Source organism: Bos grunniens, chromosome 28, assembly GCF_055505025.1.
Source record: "Bos grunniens cultivar Pamir isolate PY7600 chromosome 28, Bosgru_T2T1.0, whole genome shotgun sequence".
Lineage (NCBI taxonomy): Eukaryota > Metazoa > Chordata > Mammalia > Artiodactyla > Bovidae > Bos > Bos grunniens.
Genome location: NC_141192.1, coordinates 2,973,414 through 2,993,900, shown reverse-complemented (window position 1 = coordinate 2,993,900; position 20,487 = coordinate 2,973,414). Strand labels below are relative to the sequence as shown.

Genomic DNA, 20,487 nt, shown 5'->3' with positions numbered 1-20,487 from the left:
CCTGTGCATAGCATGCACAGCCAGGAGGCAGGCTGCGCGCTTGGCAGGGAAACCTGTGGTTGGGAACGCCTGGAGCTGGGCTGTGGGATCCCAGGCTCTTGGTGTGCGTGACCTCTGGGTATGCCTGGAGGAGGGCTAGGGGGACTCCCTGAAGTACAGGCACAGAGGTGGGCTCTCTTACACAAATCTAAGTAAGTATGGAAGATGAAGCGCATGTCCCAAAGTAGCACAGAACTGAACTGAAATCCCAACATGGCCACATACTACATAAATGGCCGGTTACTTCATCTTCACGAGCCTCAGTTACTCTCATCTTTAATATCGCAGCCATAGCAACCGTTTCACAAAGTGCTCATAAGGCTTAAATGGAATAACAGAAGCCAAGTGACTAGTGCAGAGCCCAGCTCACGTGAGGTGGCTCATTAAAGACCAGTTCTCTTCCCTTTTCAAAGGCTTTCTCATCTATCAACACTTCTGTCTGGGTTACTATGCACGTACGTGAAGAAGAGGCCCCAGCAAAGCAGAGGAGTGGGCAGGGCAGGGCCAGAAAGTCATGCAGGGTCTACACAGAGGTGAATGCATGAGAGCTGAGGCCGAGCCTGGCCACAGGGTAGAGAAGAGCAGAGCAGACCTACGGGCCACTGAGTAAGCAGCCTGGATTTCCAGGCACAGGTGACAAGCTCAGAGAGTCTGTGATGGGTTTCAGCAAGGAGCAGAAATCGCAGCCTGTCCTTTCCAGGGGCAGCTTCCTGGTAGAGACTCCTGGAGGGTGTCAGATTGGGATTTGCTCCTTCCAGGTGTTAGGTAAAAGGGCTGGCTTGAAGCGCATTGGCCAAAGGGATGACTGCAGTGCTTCTACACATCGCTTAGTTGCTTTCAGATCTGGGTAACAGTTCAGTCAACACAGTCCTGGAAGAACAAGGTCCTCATAAGTGCTTAACCCGCAGCTTTCAGCCAGAGAGCACATTTGCAAGCCCCCATCATATCTGGCCACCATGCGTCTGCTCATGCTGGTTCATCTACCTGCAGGGTTCTGCGTGCTAGACTCCTGGCAGCTGACTCGCCGAAGCCCATCTTGACCAGTCCCCAGTCAGAGACCTAGAGAGCTGTCTCCTTCATTCCCTGTGTCCCCTGCCCACTACATCTCCTCCTACCTTCGCCCCTGGCATACAGGCTAACCTTCACCACTCCACCTGTCTCTCTGTCTCTCACTGTACTGATGCTCATTAATGGAGTGACCCCCATTTCTCCCTGAGGTGCCCAACTAGGGGCATGCCAGTGAGTAAACACTGATGAAAAAGATTTACTATGAGTGTGTGTGTGCTAAGTTGCTTCAGTTGCATCTGACTCTTTGTGACCCATGGACTGTAGCCCACCAGGCTCCTCTGTCCATGGAATTACCCAAGCAAGAGTACTAGAGTGGGTGGCCACGCCCTTCTGCAGGGGATCTCCCTGACCCAGGGATCAAACCCACATTTCTTATGTCTCCTGCACTGGTAGATGGATTCTTTACCACTAATGCCACCTGGGAAACCCCAAAGATTTATTATATTTACATTCCTTTCATTTTGGCTATGCACATAGTGTTAGTCTACTGTGTTAAGTTTAAAAAATGGATATTAAAACATATATATATATAACATATATATGTTTATGTGTGTGTACATATTCATAATATCCAGCTGCTGAGTGCTAACAGCTGATAACAGTTTGAACACATCATCTGTTAATATGTTCATATAGGTAAATGGATGTTTAACAACTGCCTAGTCAATTGAAAACAGCTAGGAGATCAGTGCTTTCTCACTTTAAAAACCTTTCTTTGCTTTATGCTCTTAAAGGATCTTGTGAAGCAGTGATTCTCAGCATGGGGCAGCCTTACTCCCAGGGGCCATTGCCAATGTCAGGAGACACATGTGGTTGTCATGACTTGGTGGGGAAGCTCCCAGGGGCCATTGCCAACATCAGGAGACACTTGTGGTTGTCACGACTTGGTGGGGAAGGGTCGCTACTGGCCTCTAGTGGGCAGAGGCCAAGGATGCTGCTTCACATCCTCCAGTGCTCAGGAGAGAAGAGATTAATTATTCAGCCCCAAATGCCCATAGTGCCAAGGTGAGAAATCTTGATATGAAGGATGCATATTGCACACATTATTGAGCCCTAGCCCTCCCTCCCCACTTCTCTGATAAGGTAAGGAAGTAGGGAATTATATATTGTCTCCATATTGACATGTAATTCTTTATATTGTGTTGATAAGAAGAGAGCATTGGCAATACTTTGTCTTCATTTGGTATATTAATTTTCTATTGCTGCCATAACAAATTACCAAAACTTGGTGACTTAAAACAACACACATTTATTATCTCAAAACTCGGAGCACAACATAGCTCAGCTGGTTTTCTGCCGAAGAGTCACACCTGGGGTGAAACTGAAGTGTTGGCAGGGCTGTGGGTCTCTCTAGAGACTCTGAGAATGAATGCATTTCCGAGCTCGTTCAGGTCTTGGCAGAATCCACTTCTACGATTCTGTAGGACTGAGGTCACTGTTCCTTGCTGGCTGTTAGCCAGGGGTTATTCTGAGCTGCTGGAGGTTGCCCACATCCTTGCCTTGTGGTCCCCTTCCTACATCTTCAAAGCAGCTGCAGAGGCCTTCTCACCCTGCACACCTCTCCAACCCTCTTCTGCCTCATCTTCCCTCTCCTTTGCCTCCCCTCTGCCTCCCTCCTCCATTGATTCTCTCCCACCAGCTCCTCCACCTTCCTCTTCAGCTGCTAAGGTCTCATGGGAATTGGACCTATCAGGTAATCCAGGGTAATCGCAATGTTTTAAGGCCTACTGATTTGCAATCTTAATTTCATCTGAAATGAGGAATCATTTCCAGCCCTTCCAGTAGCACGTGGGTTAGTGTTTGATGGGATAACCAGGGACGAGGCTCTTGGGGGACATCTTTGTTCTCAAACACTGCCTGCCACATTTGGTACCACTGAGGGTCCACATCTCACCTAATCCATGTTCCTACCTTCCAAGAAGAGCTTCTGCAGACTGCGTGACTCCCAGGCGCTTGCCAAGACTGGCCATGTATCTGCAGCCCTGCCTGGGCTGGGCTGAGGGAAAGGTCTGAAGTTCATAGTCACAGTCGGTGCTGATACCAGCCTGGCCTGTGCAGCGGGTACTTGCCTTCAGCATTTTTGCTAATTGTCTCATGCTGCAGCACTTCATTCCAGGGTCTTGTTGGGGGAGCCAGAGCCTGAAGCCCCCAGATGGCTAACTTTCCCAGCCTCTGAGAGGCAGGCCAGGACTAGCAAGATTCTGTTCTCCTCTCCTCCCCTGCCTGTACTTAAACTTCAGTGTTTCTGGGTCTCTGTGTCACACAGCAGGAAGCTGTCAGAATGCTTCACGTGGCTCGTGATTCCAGGCTGCACAGACAGGAGCTTGTGAAGCCTGACAGGGGCTGAGGCAGGAACTGTCCTGTCTCCACGCAGTGCTGGGCGTCCCTTTGTCCGCGGAAAGGGGCCACCCAGGGTGTGGGGGCCAAAGGAGCGTGAAGTTCTGAGCAGCTGCAAGCAAGATGGCTCTGAACATTATCAAGACATTTGTTCTTTGCACAAGTTGTTTTGATCCATTTTGTTGGGTTGTGCTCACTGCCTCTGGCTTTATGGTTAGTTGTGGAAGAGACTGTTTTCTGATTCAGCTGAATTCCTGCAGGGTCAGTGGACCAAACCACCAGATAGAGCCGGTCCCTGGAGAAGCTCTAGGAGACAGGCGCGGGCCCCATGGGGACAAGCTTCTGGAGGCGGAGTGGGCAGGGGTTCTAGTCTGGCCCCAGCTCCACCTCCACCGCTTATATTGCATGTCCTCACGCTAGACTCTGCCAGGTATAAGGAGCTCTTGGGGGCTTATACCTGCTATTATTACTGTGACTGGGGCTCTTCCTTTAGTACTATCTTAGGATTTGTTCTTTCAGTCCAAGAAAAAGGGGGAAGTGGGGTGTGAACTCTGAACACCAAGCAATGACCTTGAGGAAGTGGGGAAGGGCCTGTCAGTGCAAACAAAGAAGGGCTCCTCTATGGACAATGTGGAGCCCCACACAGGCCTCCTTCCAGCAGGTCAGGTTTCTCACAGGTTCCACTCTGACCCTCTGTTCCATCCTTCATCATCTCAGCAGGAAAGAGATCTATCCACTCAGACCTGGATTCTCTCAATCTGTCCCAGCTCAGCACTTGCCCAGTCGAGGAAGGGAGAATTGTTGCACTGACTTTAGAACCGTGGTGCAAATGGTAAAGAATCTGCCTGCCAATGCAGGAGATTCAAGAGATGCCGCTTTGATCTCTGTGTTGGGAAGACCCCTGGAGAAGGAAATGGCAACCCACTTCAGTATTCTTGCCTGGAAAATGCCATGGACAGAGGAGCCTGGTAGGCTACACCCATGGGGTGGCAAAGAGTTGGACAAGACTGAGCACGCACACACACACACACTTTGCCATGAAAGTGTTCAAGCAAAGATACAGGAAACTGTGCCCACAGCAAGGGTGTGTGTGTGTGTGTGTGTGTGTGTATAGATGGTTATTTTCTGCATTTCCTCAGACTAATATTTTCTGCTTGTGTTGAGACATTTTGTGTCAAGTACTGTAATTCTAATTCAGCATTGTTGAGATAATGTCAGCATTGTTGAGAATTCTCCTAATTCAGATGTCTCCATAAGACCTTGTAGGTCTCGTGTGTTTTCTAAGTGAAAGCACACCCACGCAGGGTGTATGTGGCAGGTGTGCGCCCACACTCAGAAGAACCAGAGCATCTGCCTTCAGTGGCCATCACAGAAAGTGGGCAGGTAGCCTCTCGGAAAGTCCTGCCCCTTCTCCCCTGCCATCTCAGAAGCACTTGCTTTTAGGGCCTTTGCAAGACCCAGCCCAGGGGACTGCAGGGCACGTCTCCTCACACACTTCTGGATGGCTTGTCCCTACAGAGGCCTCTGGGGGAAGCCAGCAGACCGGAGCTCAGAATGGCAGCAGCTTAATTCATTTCTGTGTGAGAACACTGGCGCTCCGATCGCCTCCAGCGATACCTGGGACAGTAATTATTCTCTGCCAATTTTGTGCCATTGATTAATGATTCCCAGAACCACAAACACACTTCTCTGCAAACAGCTCCATTTGACACGAGGAGTGGTTTATTTAATGCATGTTAACCGTGGGCTTGTGTCAGCTGCTGCGTCCCTTGCACCTCCTCCACAGAGCTGCTTGCTAAAGTGTCTCCACTTAAAAAATGTGCTTCCAGACCCAGTCCAGAGTCGGAACTCCTATGGGAGTTTTTTTACTGTTGCTTGAAAATTACATGAAATTAATTAATTTCATGAAAATTAATTAATTACATGAATTAATTATTTAATCCATGTAATTATATGTAATTAACTAATTAATTACATGAAAAACTAAGCATTCATTTTTTTCATTTACATTTTTTACTCAATGTAAAATATTAGTATGACTTTGTTAGAAATGAAATCAGCTTAAAGGGAGATCTTTTTGTGCTGAACAGCAGAGAGCAGCATCAAGCTCTTCATAGGTATTTTTAGCTGAAGTCATCTGTAGAAAGTGAAGAAGTGTGTTAAACTTCTCACGTAGAATCTTCCCCCCAGGTAAGTCACCGTGACGGACTTCCTAGAATGCAGAGCTACACGTGTGGTCCCTACCGAAAGCCTTCTGAGACTCTCTTTGGCATACTCCGTGCCCTTCTGAGTGGCCCTGTGCTTCCCTGGACTTGCTTCTCTCACCCTTACACAAGTGTGCAAGTGTGCATGCACACGCACCTGCCTTTTAATCTAATTATACAGAATTGTTTACGTTCTCTAAACATGCCCCACTGTCTCAAGACTTTGTGCCTTGGAAATTTTCTCCTCTGTTTTTAATCTTCTTAACTCATAACACAGCCTTGGGGTCCCCACCTCGAGACTCACTGCTCTGATGTCCCCTCCACTCCCTCTCTGGGCTCTGTCTGGGCCAGGTGCTCTCCTCTGTGCCCCCAAGGTATGTGTGCTTCCCTCCAACATCATGCTCTTGGAGGACAGTTGATAGTCTCCTCTCTTTCCTGTCAAGCCACAAGCACCACAAAAATGTGCTTTATGTCCCCTTGTGTTTGCGTGGGGGCACAGGCTAAAACATCTAATACATCTCTATTAAATGAAAGTATGAGCAAATAAGTGAGTGGCAGCCATAGGTTTGCATAAGACAGGACCTCAGCTTTCGTAGCCTGGCTGGTGTCCCCAGCTCAGTTTCTGACCTGGTCTTCAGGCCATCTGCATCAGAATCAGCTGGCCTGCCTATTCAAATGCAGATTCCAGGGTCCACTTTGTACCTCTGTACCTCAGAACAACTGGGATGTAACCTGGGAATATGAACTTTAACAAGCTGCCCAGGTGACTCTCCTACCTAAGCTTTTCAAATAAATGCTGAGATTCATGGCTCTGGGTTTTACAATATACAGAGCTGCCCTCGGAGAAGGCAATGGCACCCCACTCCAGTACTCTTGCCTGGAAAATCCCAGGATGGAGGGGCCTGATAGGCTGCAGACCATGGGGTCTCACAGAGTCAGACAGGACTGAGGACTAACAGCAGCAACAATGAGAGAATGTGCACGTTAGCTCTGTTCCTGGACACCTCACGTGCTAGTGCTGAAGCTTACATTTTCTACCTGGGAAGTTAAGGCGTTGCGCTAAGTCGCAGACTAATAGTGCTGGAAGAAATCTTGAGAGAGCCTCCAGCTGAACTTCCCCTTTGGCAGACATCAGACTGAGGCCCGCTTCTAGGAGAGTGTGCAGGCATGGGCTTCCACAGGATGTCCCAGAACACTGTTGCCCCTCTAACTTTAACTCTGGCGGTTTCGGACTTCCAGACAACCTGTTCCTTATCATCCCAGGGCCAGGCGTGGCTGTGTGCTTACTTATCCACCCATTAGGAGTGAAAATACGTCACTTAACTGATCTTAAACATGTTCTACTTATGGAGCTGAAGTTCCACTCTTTTTAAAGTGATTGATAGAATCGTGGCAGGAGGGATTTCTTCATCACGAGTGAACTTGGTGATAGAGCCCTCTTAGGGCTAATTTAAATGGAAGAGCAGGGAATAGTTCACTTGGGCTCATTTTCCAGTTTTTAGAATGTTACTCTTTTCTAGCCCAATCCATTTTTAAGCTATTGACCCAGCTCTCACCAGACATTCTTCTTGTGGTTTGGTTTATTCTGGTTATCACTTAATTCTCCCCCAAAGGAAAACACCTGGAGATCATGAGAACATGCTGCAGCCTCTGCTGTTGGCACCCCAGAGTCTGGCCAAGGGTGGGGCGTCACAGGGACAGGAGAGGCCAGGGAGGTACACAGGCCTGTGTACTCGGGCCCCACATCCGACCATGTGAACTTGAGGATGAGGTCTCCTCCGTACAAAGGTGTAAGAGAAGAAGCTTCAACAGCTTGGCCTAGGAAGCATAAACACCCTCCACCAGCGCTGGTGCGAGTGTGAATTAGCGTCGCCTTGCGGGAGGGCAATCTGGCACTAGATCGGAATAGAAAATGCCCACATCCTTGACCTACAGTTCTACTTCTAGGAATTTAGAAGATTTACTACAGATTTACATATGTGTTCAAAGTGACCTATGCACAAGGACTGTCACTGCAGCATCACTTGTAATGGTAAAACACTTGAAAACAAATCAATAGAGGGTTGTAGCACATCCATGCGAACTAATGATCTGTACCTTTAAATAGAAGTGAGACAACTCTGTAAGAAGTGGTTTGGAAAGCGCTCCTAGATGGCCTATTAAGGAAGACAACTAGATGCAGACCAGTAGCTGTATGAATATGCTATTTGTGTAAAAAAAAAAAGAGATAATATGTATAAAACCAACTATGTAGGCACAGAATCTCTTCGGAAGATTATACTGCAGGAGAGACAAAACTGCCTCTACCTCCTTAGAGTCTCTATTTAGGCTACAGCATTGAGTTGACAGAAGACAGATCGAGAGAAGTGCAGACAGATTTTATTCTCACAGGTACATGGGGCCCTGCCAAGGAAAATGAAGCCGCCTAAGGCCCTCAGGATCTGAGCATGCCTGCTTTCCAGCTTCACCAGCCACACTGACCTCTCTTCTGCTCCCAGATCTGCCCTTCCTGCCTCTGTGCTCTGAGATGGATATTCCTGTTCCATGAAGTTTCTTCTCCCAGCCTTGCCATGACTACTCATTTCCACCCTTCAGGTCTCAGAGTTTGTCTGAGATCATGTCCCCTCCAAGTTTCTCTCTGCCTTATATCGTTATCAACCTGTTTTTTTTTTCTCTTCTTTCAATGCATATCACAGTTTTTGATAATGTCTTGGTGGATGTGTCTCCCCCACTGGATTTCAGGTCCCACGAGGGTAGGGTTCTCGTTTATCTTGTTTGTCCCTCACTCTGGCTAGCTCCCATTTGAAGTCGGGTGTGAGGACTGGTACGCCGGGCTGCTTTCCAGGTTCCACCACTGCTGCCCCATCGTTGCTCCCAAAGGTGAGCAGAGAGCCTGGCTTCAACCCAGGCTCTTCCATTTACCCACCTTTGGTGAGATTCTTATCTCTGCATCCTCTTTCTTTTTCATCTCTAAATTGGACTAGTAAAATTTTTCTTTCCCAGTTGTAAGGATTATGCGTAAAAGGCTTATAATGTTTATGTGAAAGTGTCAGTCACTCAGTCATGTCCGACACTTTGCCACCCCCTGGACTGTAGCCCGCCAGGCTCCTCTGTCCATGGGATTCTTCAGTCAAGAATACTGAACAAGGTAGCCATTCCTTTCTCCAGGGCATCTTCCTGACCCAGGGATCGAACATGGGTCTCCTTCATTGCAAGCAGATTCTTTACCATCTGGGCCACCAGGGAAGCCCAATGGTTATACAGTAGGTTTTTTTTGTATAGCTGGAATTAGCACAGAATTATCCTGAGAAAATGTTGGCCTTGATCTTATTCTGGTTTATTTGAGCTCCTGTCACCGAGAATTCATGTATTCTCCCACTCATCCCTTCAGAGATTTATTCTATGTAAGGACCCAACTAGTCCTTACTTAATGTGGGACTCTGCTTCATACCAAGACATCATCCCAGATCAGCCTCCCCAGAAAGCCAACACTGAGCCAGAGATGTGCGCACGGCATGTTTGTTGGGGGTGCGGGTTGCTGGATGTGCAACCTCACTGCGGTCTCAGCCAGGCCTCGGCTGAGCCCATGGGAGCTCAGAGTGAATGGAGGCAAAGGGCCAGTCCCTCTGCCTCTGTGCTGGCCCGATGCTGGGGACAGATGACCACTGAGACGGGGACCTGACCCATGACAGGTACTCTGTTTAGCTGAGGGGATTCTGGGAAACTGCCAGCATCTTCAGCTGCTGAGAGAATGTGCTTGAGCCAGAGGAAGGGGTCTGGTGCCTCCTCTGCGCACAGCTTGGAGCAGCTCTGGCCTTTGCAGACAGCAGTACCAGTCTCGCATTTGTGGTTCTAGGCAGACCTGGTTCTGGTCCTGTCCTAGTTACTTTCCAGCTGTTTTCTTGACAAGTTTCTTCACGTCTATAACTGAGTGATGCCTCAGACCTCAAAAACTTTCCTCATTGTTTACTGAGGAGTGTTTTGCGTGGTTGTAGAGGAGCTTAAAGTGACGGGAAAAATGTCAACATGTTCAAAATAGCAATAAACACTCATCCACGTGCCTCAGTGGGATACGGTGGCCTCAGGTAAGTGAAATAATGAAACAGGGTGTCTGGTGTAGAAATCCCACTTAGACTGTGCAGAGCAGTGCAGCTGGGGACAGCAGCTCCATCATTTACAGGGTGCTGCTCTTACTTCCCAGCGCTCAGCGGGTGACCAGACTCTGCCCTCCTGTCCTCCTTAAGAAGCTGGGTGTGTTTCCCTCGTGCATGGCCTGACTCTGGCACTCTCTCCCTGCAGGTGACGCAGAAGTACTCCGTGGTCATCGTGCAGGGCCACCTGGTCTGTGAAGGGCTCCTGCTCTTCGGCCAGCAGCACTTGTACATCTGCGAGAACTTCACACTGTCTCCCGTGGGTGATGTCTACTGCACCCGCCACTGCCTATCCAAGTGAGTGCCCCTCCAGTCCTGGCAGACTCTGCCCTGACCCCACGCCGCCTTCTCAGCCGCCCCATGCCTATGCCTCCCACCTTTTCCTTCCTATGGGCTCGGGTTTGGGCCTGAAACTGAGCCATGAGATAAAACAGAAGAACCTTAGGCACAGGCATCCATGACTAGGATTCCCCAAAGCTAAAATCTGGAGCAATTAAGCATACAGCAGCTGCTCGGGTTCTCCTGCCATGAAATGCACCACAGGACAAAAGGGATCACTCTTCAGGTTGTTTGGAGAATAGAATCCAGTCCCATCAGCGTACCTATTCAACAACTTTTTTTTAAATCGGAGTATAGTTGATTTACAATTTTGTGTTAAATATTGCTGAAAAATAATGTATATTTATGTATAACCGAGTCAACAACGTCTTGCTTGTTCATCCTTATGCAAGACATCAGGCACTGCCTCTTTATCCCCGCAAGGCCCGTAGTACAATCATCAGCATATGCAGGTTCTTTTGGAAAGAGTTGGGAGCACACTATCACCGAGCGACAAAATGCATGTTCTGCGAGGACTCTTCAGGGTTCACACTTGGAGAGAGGACACGTGGCTGGTATGGGGAGGGACAGCTACGTGGAGAAGTGAGCTAAGATTTGGGTCTTGAAGGTTGAGTGAGATTTGGGTAGAAATTTGAAGTCATTTTTATACCAACTAATACCAGAGATCTTTGTCAGGAAATGCTGAGATTCTTCTCTAGGATCGTATGTATTGATAGTTGGTGTATTTGGGTTTGACCAGCCCTTACTGAATGATTCTCCAGTGTTTATGGAGTACGGCCCTTACTGAATGTTTCTCCAGTGTTTATGAAGTACGGCCCTTACTGAATAATTCTTCAGTGTTTATGGAGTACGGCCTTTCAAAACCAAATTGATTGTGTTTGCACTTTTGCTAGATATTGTCAGATGTATGTTTTCATCACTTGTGAAGAAATTTAGATGCCAATTTCTTTTCTAGTTATCCAAGGCTCAAGTGATGACAAGATAACCTCTTAGCCCAGTGGCTCTCAAGCTAAATTACATTGACTCGCCTGGAGGACTTGATAACATAGACTTCTGGGACCCGCCATCATCCCAGTTTCTAAGTTGGTAGATCTGGGCTAGGGCCTAAGATTTTACCAAATTCGCAGCTAATGCTCCTGCCACTGGTCTGGGATCACACTTTGAGAACCACTATTTAAAACTATTGACGGAGGAACCAGAGTCTTACCTGCCAATGAGCAAGAATTTTAACTCCCAGGTATCATATTATTTCCAGCCTATGTGAAGAAGCAAGAATTTAAGGATTGTGGAAGGATAGATGTCAGCCCACCCCACTTTGATTTAGGTTTGTTTTAAAATGCTTGGCCTTCTTCTCTCTGCTAACTTCCATCTTTTATCCATACCAAATGTTCACCGATTGCAGTGAATCTTCTATGCTTTTTCAAGGCAGGCACATAATTAATACTTGGCACACTCATCTCATTTTATTCCTCATGTTTTATTGATACTGATCAATACGGACAATGGGTCTGCAGACTCGCCTGAGAGCTGATGAAAGCTTTTCTACTCCACCTATGTGTGTGGAGTGCCCATGAAATGACTCGCATAATCCACTGCTTCACTCTCCTCCTCTGGTTAGTGTTGGATACAATCTTATTGATTAGCTAAATTGTGTTTATGAGGTGCATATAATCATGATCCAATTGACGATATCTGCACTTTTAATAGAAACCCAGTTGTTAGGTTGGATGCACTCAAGTCTGGGAATGTCCTTTTCTAGAATGGAAGTAGGAGATAGTGAGAATATTTAACTACCTTAGAATTGCATGGGTGATTTTAGTCACCATACCTCGAACAAGTGTTTGTTAAGCAGGCAGTGTTTTCTCTCTGAGCCCTTGTCTACTACCTGAAGAAAATGCTGGCTCTTGTGGAGATGTGGTTCTCAGAGATGGGCCATTAGATCCTGTGAGATCAATAGAGATTAAGTCTTATTTTGACCGTGGAGACTAAGGAAGATATATAAATAAGCCAGTTAAAAATAAAGCTAAGTCAACTCTGAAATGTTTCTCTAAAAGACTGCCATCAATTTGAGTATAGTTCAGCCTTAGACCTTGAAAGAGACTCCCTGATGTACCATAAAACATCCCAAATAAAACTCAAGAAGCTGCCAATCCTCCAGCAGCTATTGCACTCAGGTACTTTGTAACTTTCCTCAGAAAGCAAGACCCTTTCCAGAAGGTTATATTTTGCTTTGAGGGAGATTCCTTCTTGCCTGAATAGGGTAACTGTGTTTTCTGTGTAACCAGTTTTCTGGGCTGTTGTACAAAGTATCAAAAACTGGGTGGCTTCTTAAAAAAGAAATTTATTATCCCTCAATTCTGGAAGCCAGAAGTCTGAGATCAAGGTGACAGCAGGGCCGTGCTCCCTCTACAGCTGTAGGGGAGGATCCTTCCTCGCCTCTCCAAGCTGCGAGTGTTTCCTGGCCGTCCCTGATGGTCCTAGGCTTGTAGACACATCTCTCCAGCCACATGGCCATCTTCTCCCTGTGTGTGTCTGTCTCCATGACCAAGTTTCCCTTTTATTGGAGGATACTAGTCTTACTGGATTGGGATCTGTCTTCATGACCTCACTTTATTACCTCTGTTATTTACCGAAGTAAAGTTACATTCTGAGGTACTGGGGATTAGGATGTCAGCCTACATCTTCTGGGGGACACAATTCAACCCGTAACAGTGGCGGCCAAGCTCACAAGATGTAGCGTTTGATTCATTTGGTGGGAATCCAAACCATCCAACTGGCTTTTTATGATCGGTGCTTTTAGTCGGCAGTTTTAAGGCATCAGCTCTCTGTTTAATTTCATTCAACAAATACTTATTGAAAGTCTTCCTTATACCAGCACTGGGGTAGACTCCACAGATACACAGCTCAGTCAGATAAGGGCTGAGTCTGGTAAAGAGTTTGCGATCTAGCAGATGATTTGGGTGCAAATTCCAGGTATAAACTGGCAATTGGATTTGTCCCATACAAATGTGGGACAAATCAATGTTTTCATCTGAAATCCACTTCTACTACCAAAGACCCAGTCAGTCAATATCATGATTATCATTTAGTGTCCTGTGATTTCCCTAGTTAAGAATATCATATTAAAAGTTACACTATGACCATGTTGTCCGAGACCATGTTGAACAGGGACTGTTTAGTGGCGGCTCTTCATCTTTCTGCCTCATTTTTCGGGAACTTGAAATTTGTCCATACCTAACTACACATCTCTTTCACGTTTCCCCCACTGCATCACCAACCCATTTCTGGCCCCGATACCCAGAGAGCCTTCTCACACTTGCGCTCTGCGCCCTGTGTCACTGTCTGTCCTGAAGGCGATCCCTTGCCTTGTGTCGCCTCCTCTGGCGAAGCCAACGTCCCATATTACTCCTCAGCGCGGGGCTGACACAGACAGGGGTTATCAGGTAAGTGGGTGCTGGCACATCCCCCGATGTGTTCCAGAAACGCAGGTTCAGGCAGGTGAGCAAGCCCCTACGGGACACCCTCTCTCACTGCACGTATTGCTTTCCTTCCAGCATTAGCGACCCATTCATCTTCAACATGTGCAGCAAAGACAGGTCCTCTGACCATTACTCGTGCCAGCGCCACAGCTACGGCGACCTCAGGGAGCTCCGGCAGGCCCGCTTCCTCCTGCAGGTGAGACCTGGGAGGGCCCAGAGGAAGGACCATCCCTTCCCTAACCCTCACCCTAAGACCTGATGGCGGTTCGGGTGCCGTCGAGGCCCCATCTGGACGGGAGGGGCGCACCTTCTTGACCGCACGGCCCAGGGCCCTTTGGGACACCGGTGAGTTCCCCTGGCTTGTGTTGGGCTGGTCCCCCGGCTGGCACCGAGTTCTGCCCTCTGCTTCACCCTCTCCCCAGTCCCTGCCATTTGGCCACTGGGCCCTTCTCTCTCTTACCATGTCACTTAGGATCCAGTCTCTTTGCTTTATTTTCCCCTTGACATGCCCCAGAGCTGCCCGGAGACTCAGGAATACAGGACGGGGCAGCTCCATTGCCTGATGGCAGAGCTGATGACTGAGAGCTGAGTGCCAGTCTTCCCTGTTCAGACCACAGGGACACCTCCTCAGGCTACTGCCTCTACCCTCTGCCCTCCTCAAGTCTTCATCTACCTTCAAGCTCCGTCATTTCCTGGGCCAGGTGATTTAGAGATCTCCTGATTGTCCCCTCCAACCAGGATCCCAGAACCTTGTCTAGTGTATTCAAGGGCTCATCCGGCTGCTAAACAGAGCGGACTCCTTCCAGAGGCAGGCTTCTGTCGTCACTGAGTCACAACCAAATACTTCTCATCCCCTACGTTGGAGGCCAGCACCTGGGTTAGAAGCATCACCTCAGTGGCAAAGGGAGGAACAGCTCTGGGGTTCCCACTGGCCTCAAACACATCTTGCCCTCAGCAGCCCGACCTCTGCAATAGCAAAGCTGCAACTGTGCCCAAGGGCCTCCCAACACCTGGCAGAGGAAGAGATGAGGGACCACCTTGTGGGCGGGGAGGGGCCCAGGCCCCTTCCCCCATTCTCTCTGCAGGGTCTCTTCTGCATAGGCCAGCAAAACAGTGCTCGCCCTCTGGCACAGAATAAGTTACCTTTCATTTGCAAACTTCTTCGTCTCTTAACCCTCCTGCTGGAGGCCTCATTGTTATTTATATTATTATTATTCTTTGAAGCTAAAGCTTAAGGGAGCCCTTCAGAGGGGCTCATTCTGGGGAGGATCAGCTGCCTTCACAGACAAGTATCCGGCAAGCTGTTGGCTCTGACTGACTCTTTCCCTCTCCTTCCTTCTCTGCTGCTTTTGCCCACAAAGCATTGGTTCTCGTTTTGCCAGCCCTCAGTGCTCTTCTCAGAGAGTGAGCCAGAAAGGGGTGGGTGGAGGAGGCCCTGTGCTGATGGTTCTGACCAGGGCCAGCTTGGGCCCGGTCCTGAGCATGGCTCTGCACAGTCAGGCACCTCTGGGCTTCGATTTCTCTCCAGTGAACAGCCACCACCTCTTGTCTTTTCCACTATTACATAATATAGCACATTTTGAGCACATAGCAAGTACTCAGAAATTATTTTTTTTAGTAATTGTGTGTCTATTTACATGTTACACATAGTAGCAACTAGGTATCAGTAAGTGAGTGTCTTTCTCCCCAGTACAAAGAGAGTGTTTCCAGAGGGCTGGTTAGCAGGACAGTAGTGGAAGCCAGAAGTGGGAGGCTGTGTGAGCATGTCCAGGTGGCGCTGGGAGACCTTCGTGTGCAAGGCCTCCATGTGCCCAGCCGTAGGTTCTCCTAGAAGGAAGTCAGAGCCTGGGCACTTGAGGTTGCTGGGGCAAGTCATGGGCGCCACAGAGTCTGTGTTCATCATCTATTTGCACATTATTTATACTTCTGTATGTAGGAAAAAATCTGAGGCTCTTCTGTACATCTGCAGAGAAGGGTGCTGCCTTATCATTACAGAGACTTTCCCTCTGCTCAGAAGTCTGATGAACTGAACGTTGAGAACTCGCTTCAGCCAGGAAGGAGCAGGACCTGACTGCTGATGCAGCACCCATCTCTGAGTCTGACCCTCACCCTCCCTATCGCTCCCTCCATGCTCGGACGTCACCTCTCCCAGGCCCTTCCTCAAGCACTGAGCATTCTCTCCCTGACCCTACCTCCTCCCTGAGCTTCATGCTATATGTGGGCTCACTGAGCATTCTCTCTGAGCATCCTCTCCCTGCCCCCCCTCCTCCCTGAGCTTCATGCTGCATGTGGGCTCAATGAGCATCCTCTCCCTGCCCCCCCTCCTCCCTGAGCTTCATGCTGCATGTGGGCTCAATGAGCATCCTCTCCCTGCCCCCCCTCCTCCCTGAGCTTCATGCTGCATGTGGGCTCACTGAGCATCCTCTCCCTGCCCCTACCTCCTCCCTGAGCTTCATGCTGCATGTGGGCTCACTGAGCATTCTCTCCCTGCCCCCCCTCATCCCTGAGCTTCATGCTGCATGTGGGCTCACTGAGCATCCTCTCCCTGCCCCCCCTCCTCCCTGAGCTTCATGCTGCATGTGGGCTCACTGAGCATCCTCTCCCTGCCCCCCCTCCTCCCTGAGCTTCATGCTGCATGTGGGCTCACTCTATCGCTATTCCAAGTCTAAGAAAGGAAAAAGGAAGGCAGCCAGGTTCATAGGTGTTAACAAAATACCCTTGAAGTGACATTGCTATCTCATGTGGCCACATCAAAATGGCTCAGCAAAGTGGATTTGGCAAAGCCCCTGTGCCTCAAGTCTGCAGGTCAGCATAGGATGCTGCCCAGATTAAGGCTTGCATCCACTCACTCAAGCAGCTCCCCTAGTGTTTCTGGTAAGATGATCCTTCAGTTCAGGAAGTGAAACCCTTGACTCAGGAGAAGAAGTGTCTGAAGATGTCATTGGGCATTTTCCTCTCTTTGTCCCCTTCTCGCTTTTCCTGTGAGTTGGGCTCTTGTTTCCTTCTTCAGTCAAAGGAATGCTGAGATCTCCTGCCCTCCTACTTACTCTGTGAAGACTGCAGTTCATTACTGTTACCAAAGTCTTCATATCCCCTGTAGGAGGTTGGAAGGACTAACTAGGAAGGGTTGCCTTTGTCAACCTAAATAAAGACGTAACTGAGGCAAGCTTGAATTTACTGGAAATTGAGTTGATTCAAAAATAACAGGGGAATAACCACTGAGGAAAGGCAGGCTTTTGTGAGCTACAGGCTAATGGGTTGAGGGTTTGAGGTTAGCTGTATCTGTCTACTGGCAAAGAGTACAAGGTGGGCGTGTCCACTCAGAGTCCAGGCAATAAGTTCATTGGTTGCAGAAGGGAGAGAGTCTTTGTGGATGTTCATTACTTAGGAGGTAAGTCTCCATCTTCCGCCAATTAAGCATCTATGGAAAATCAGTCTCTCAGTTCTGAAGTTCTATTTTCCATGTCTCTGGGTCCATTTTAGACTGAAATCCTTCCACACCTGACATAGAGTCCCAGATGGCCCACAACCATGGCTCTGTTGCATTGGCTGTGAAGCGGGGGAGCAGCGGGGGGGTGCGGCGTGCGGGGAGGGAGGTCTTTATCCATCCTAGGAAACTTCAGAGCAGTAAAAGGGGCTTCTCTTTATAGGACATTGCCCTGGAGGTCTTTTTCCAAAATGGATATTCCAAGTTTCTTGTCTTCCACAACAGTGATCGGAGTAAGGTATTCAAAAGGTAAGAGTTTGAAAATCCTCTGCTAAGGAAACTGATCAGGAACCAACAGCAAAAGAACAGCTGTGTTCTCAGGAGATTGTTCTCCACCCACAGTGAGCAGGGTTTAGGTTAGACTCGAGAAAGAACTTACCCAAACTCTTGAGCTATGGAACAGAGTAAAGAGAAAACCATAAAAGCTCCTTCTCTCGATCCTGGGGAACAGACTCCATTTCATGAACTGAAGTAATTTGGGCCAGTAAAAACTGAAGGAAGGAAAAAAAATGTGCAGACACAACATATTTAATGCATCTTCCAGAATTTTCTGGCTTTATTTTTTAATTTTCCAAGTAATTTTTTTTTTGGCTTAATCTTTCTTTTTGATCCCAGTTGCCAATTTTAGTTGCTCTGACTTCATATTTCATTGGAAAGAATTCCTAACAACTGATTTCCCACTTCTGCACGGAACATCTTTTTTTCTTAAAGAGAGAAGCATACTGTCTTGGTTTAACTTAACGTTCTCCAAAGAGATTAATCAATCTAAGAAATTTAAGCTAGATCTTAAATTTTATATTTATATTATTAAAGTTAAAGATATGTGAATGTGCAAAGAATCTAGAAGGGGTCAAAAGGCAGATTCCTAGCCATGAACAGATGTCATAGCAGCTGGGTTAAAAGAGGAGTGGTCATATTCAGCTCCACTTGGGGCTAAAAGTCCTGAGGTGAGATTTGACACCCCTGGCCTGCATGTTCCAGGCCATTTTGTGCTCAGAGATTCAAGCCTTACCTTCCTGCTGGCACCAGGACCAGCTGCTGGGTCCCAAGGACAGGGCCAGAGTGGAGAAAACAACTCTTGCGGAGAGGCCATCTGAGCCAGCTCTGGGCACATCTCCACTGACTGTGATTCTCCCTCTGAGGCTCTTCCAAGGACTGCTGTTATATCGCCTCCTAAAACATCTTCAAGTTCCATTTTAAACCAAACTGATGAAGTAGACAGGCAGCGCTGAACCTCACATTCAGGTTCCCTTATGATTTCTTTGTACTGCACGAAGTTTTTCACAGTTGAGCTGGAAGTCTTCTACATCCATAGCTCAGGCAGTGGATGGCACCAACCATGCCCCACCCTTGTTCAAGGAGCATTAAAGCAAGATGGCACCTGTCCCTGGAGTACCGCAGTGGTGGCTGAAATCAGCAATGGAAATGCCTGTGCCCAGCCCAGAGGAGGTCTCTAAAACACGTAATTTTGATTGCAACCACTGTTTTATTGTTATCATTGCCATTATTTAGACCAGAGCATCTAATGGCAGAGGGTGCTAATGGGATGCCTCAGAGGTACACCCAGATCTGGGCACAGATGGGGTTCACTGGAAGGGCAAGAATGAACCTGATCTCTAGCCTGCTTCCAAAAATATTTTCCTGGTGGTGGAAGGGTCCTGACTGCTGATAGAATAATCCTTTCCCTTTTTGTCTAGCTTCTGCTCTTTCCAACCCAGCTTGAAAGGAAAAGGCTTCACGGAGGACGCGCTCAATCTAAGGTAACAGGTTCAAGGGGGAGGCCAACCACGCGCTCTGGGCGAGGTGCTGGCCTTGCCCTGATTTTCTTTGTTTTCCTGATCCTCCTAAGAAGGCATGCAGAGAGCGAGGCAGTCTGCGGGCCACTTAATCTTTCACCCTCCCTTCCCCGTGCAGCCTGCGTCCTCCTGTGGTTCCCTCTGCCAGTGAAACTTCCAGAGACTTGAGGTCCCAGGTGCTCTGTGGCTTGTTCAAACCAAAGTGGCAGAAAGCTGCCCTCCGCCTGCGGTGGGTGTGGACAGGGTTCCCATAGATGTGTCAACCTAGGCCCAACCTTGGTGTCAGGGCTACGTGCTGGGGTGTGAGCAGTCCCAGGTCGGTCCTTTCTATCCGAGACTCTGAAATCTCAGAAGGTAAATAAATAAATGTATGGTGACATGTGAATCAGACACTCATTTGTGAATCTATGAGATGGAGCATCTTTAAATGCTTACAGCCCCTTCCCCAGGCCCCCCTTTACAAGTACCATATTCTCTGGAAGCCAGTGCTGGATCAGTAGGTGCTTTTATTTCAGTTAGGAAGGGGAATAGGAAAAGGATGGTGGTTGCTGGTTTTCTCTAGGATTATGTAGGCTTCGGGCCAAGGGGAGTTGTGTTGAGAATATTTATAATGACTATGGAATGGGTGTCATCAAGTCATTCACAATTATGTATCCATGGCTTGTTATGTCTGGTACTTGTTGCTTGACAGAGGAACATGGAAAATACTTGAAATCTCCCCATTTATTGTGTTTACATTCTTATGAGAAAGGAAGAAAAATGAGTGAAATGTAAAGCATGTTAGAGAGTGACATGTATAAAACTAGCTGGTTTTGAAAGCATAGGAGGGTTTGAAATTTTAGGAGGATAGGGAAAGCCCTCTTCAAGAAAGTTAATATTTGAATTAAGACTTGAACGAAGTGGGGAGACAAGTTATTCAGAAAACTGAAGAAAACATTGTAAGCCAAAGGAAGAGCAAGGACCTCGAGGGTGGTGAAATGGGCTTGGCTGGGGCCATAGTGGTTGGGGTGCAGAGAGTCCATGGGAACAGAGACGAGAGAGGTGACAGAGCTCATGGGGCTCATGAGCCCCTAGGGGCTCACGCTGATGGTGTCAGCTTTTACTCTGAGTAAACGGGAAGCATTGGCGGGATCTTGTGACCTAACTTATATTTTCAAAGACATTTTGTCTTCTGTCGAGAATAGAACACAGTAGGTCAAAGGCAGAAGCTGAAAGATTTGTTAGGAAACTCTTGTAGTAACGCAGATAAGAGATGGTGATGCCATACACAAAAATAAACTCAAAATGGATTAAAGATCTAAATGTAAGACCAGAAACTATGAAAGTCCTAGAGGAGAACATAGGCAAAACACTCTCTGACATAAATCACAGCAGGATCCTCTATGACCCACCTCCCAGAGTAATGGAAATAAAAGCAAAAATAAACAAATGGGACCTAATTAAACTTAAAAGCTTCTGCACAACAAAGGAAACTATAAACAAGGTAAAAAGACAGCCTTCAGAATGGGAGAAAATAATAGCAAACCAAGCAACTGACAAAGAATTAATCTCAAAAATATATAAGCAACTCCACAGCTCAATTCCAGA

At 47.8% G+C, this 20,487-nt stretch overlaps 1 protein-coding gene across 5 annotated transcripts in view; it reads left to right on the top strand.

The window, feature by feature from the left end:
- WDFY4 (WDFY family member 4) overlaps nt 1–20,487 on the top strand; it is a 249,821-nt gene that overhangs the window by 164,988 nt on the left and 64,346 nt on the right. For 4 of the 5 annotated variants that reach the window (XM_086381617.1, XM_086381616.1, XM_086381619.1 and 1 more), the window contains 4 exons: nt 9,948–10,096; nt 13,693–13,813; nt 17,268–17,353; nt 18,802–18,864. In XM_086381617.1, coding sequence (XP_086237743.1) covers nt 9,948–10,096; nt 13,693–13,813; nt 17,268–17,353; nt 18,802–18,864 — 419 coding nt within the window. Of the gene's footprint in view, nt 1–9,947; nt 10,097–11,093; nt 11,218–13,692; nt 13,814–17,267; nt 17,354–18,801; nt 18,865–20,487 lie in introns of those variants that run through there. The other variant, XM_086381618.1, reaches the window with a different exon arrangement.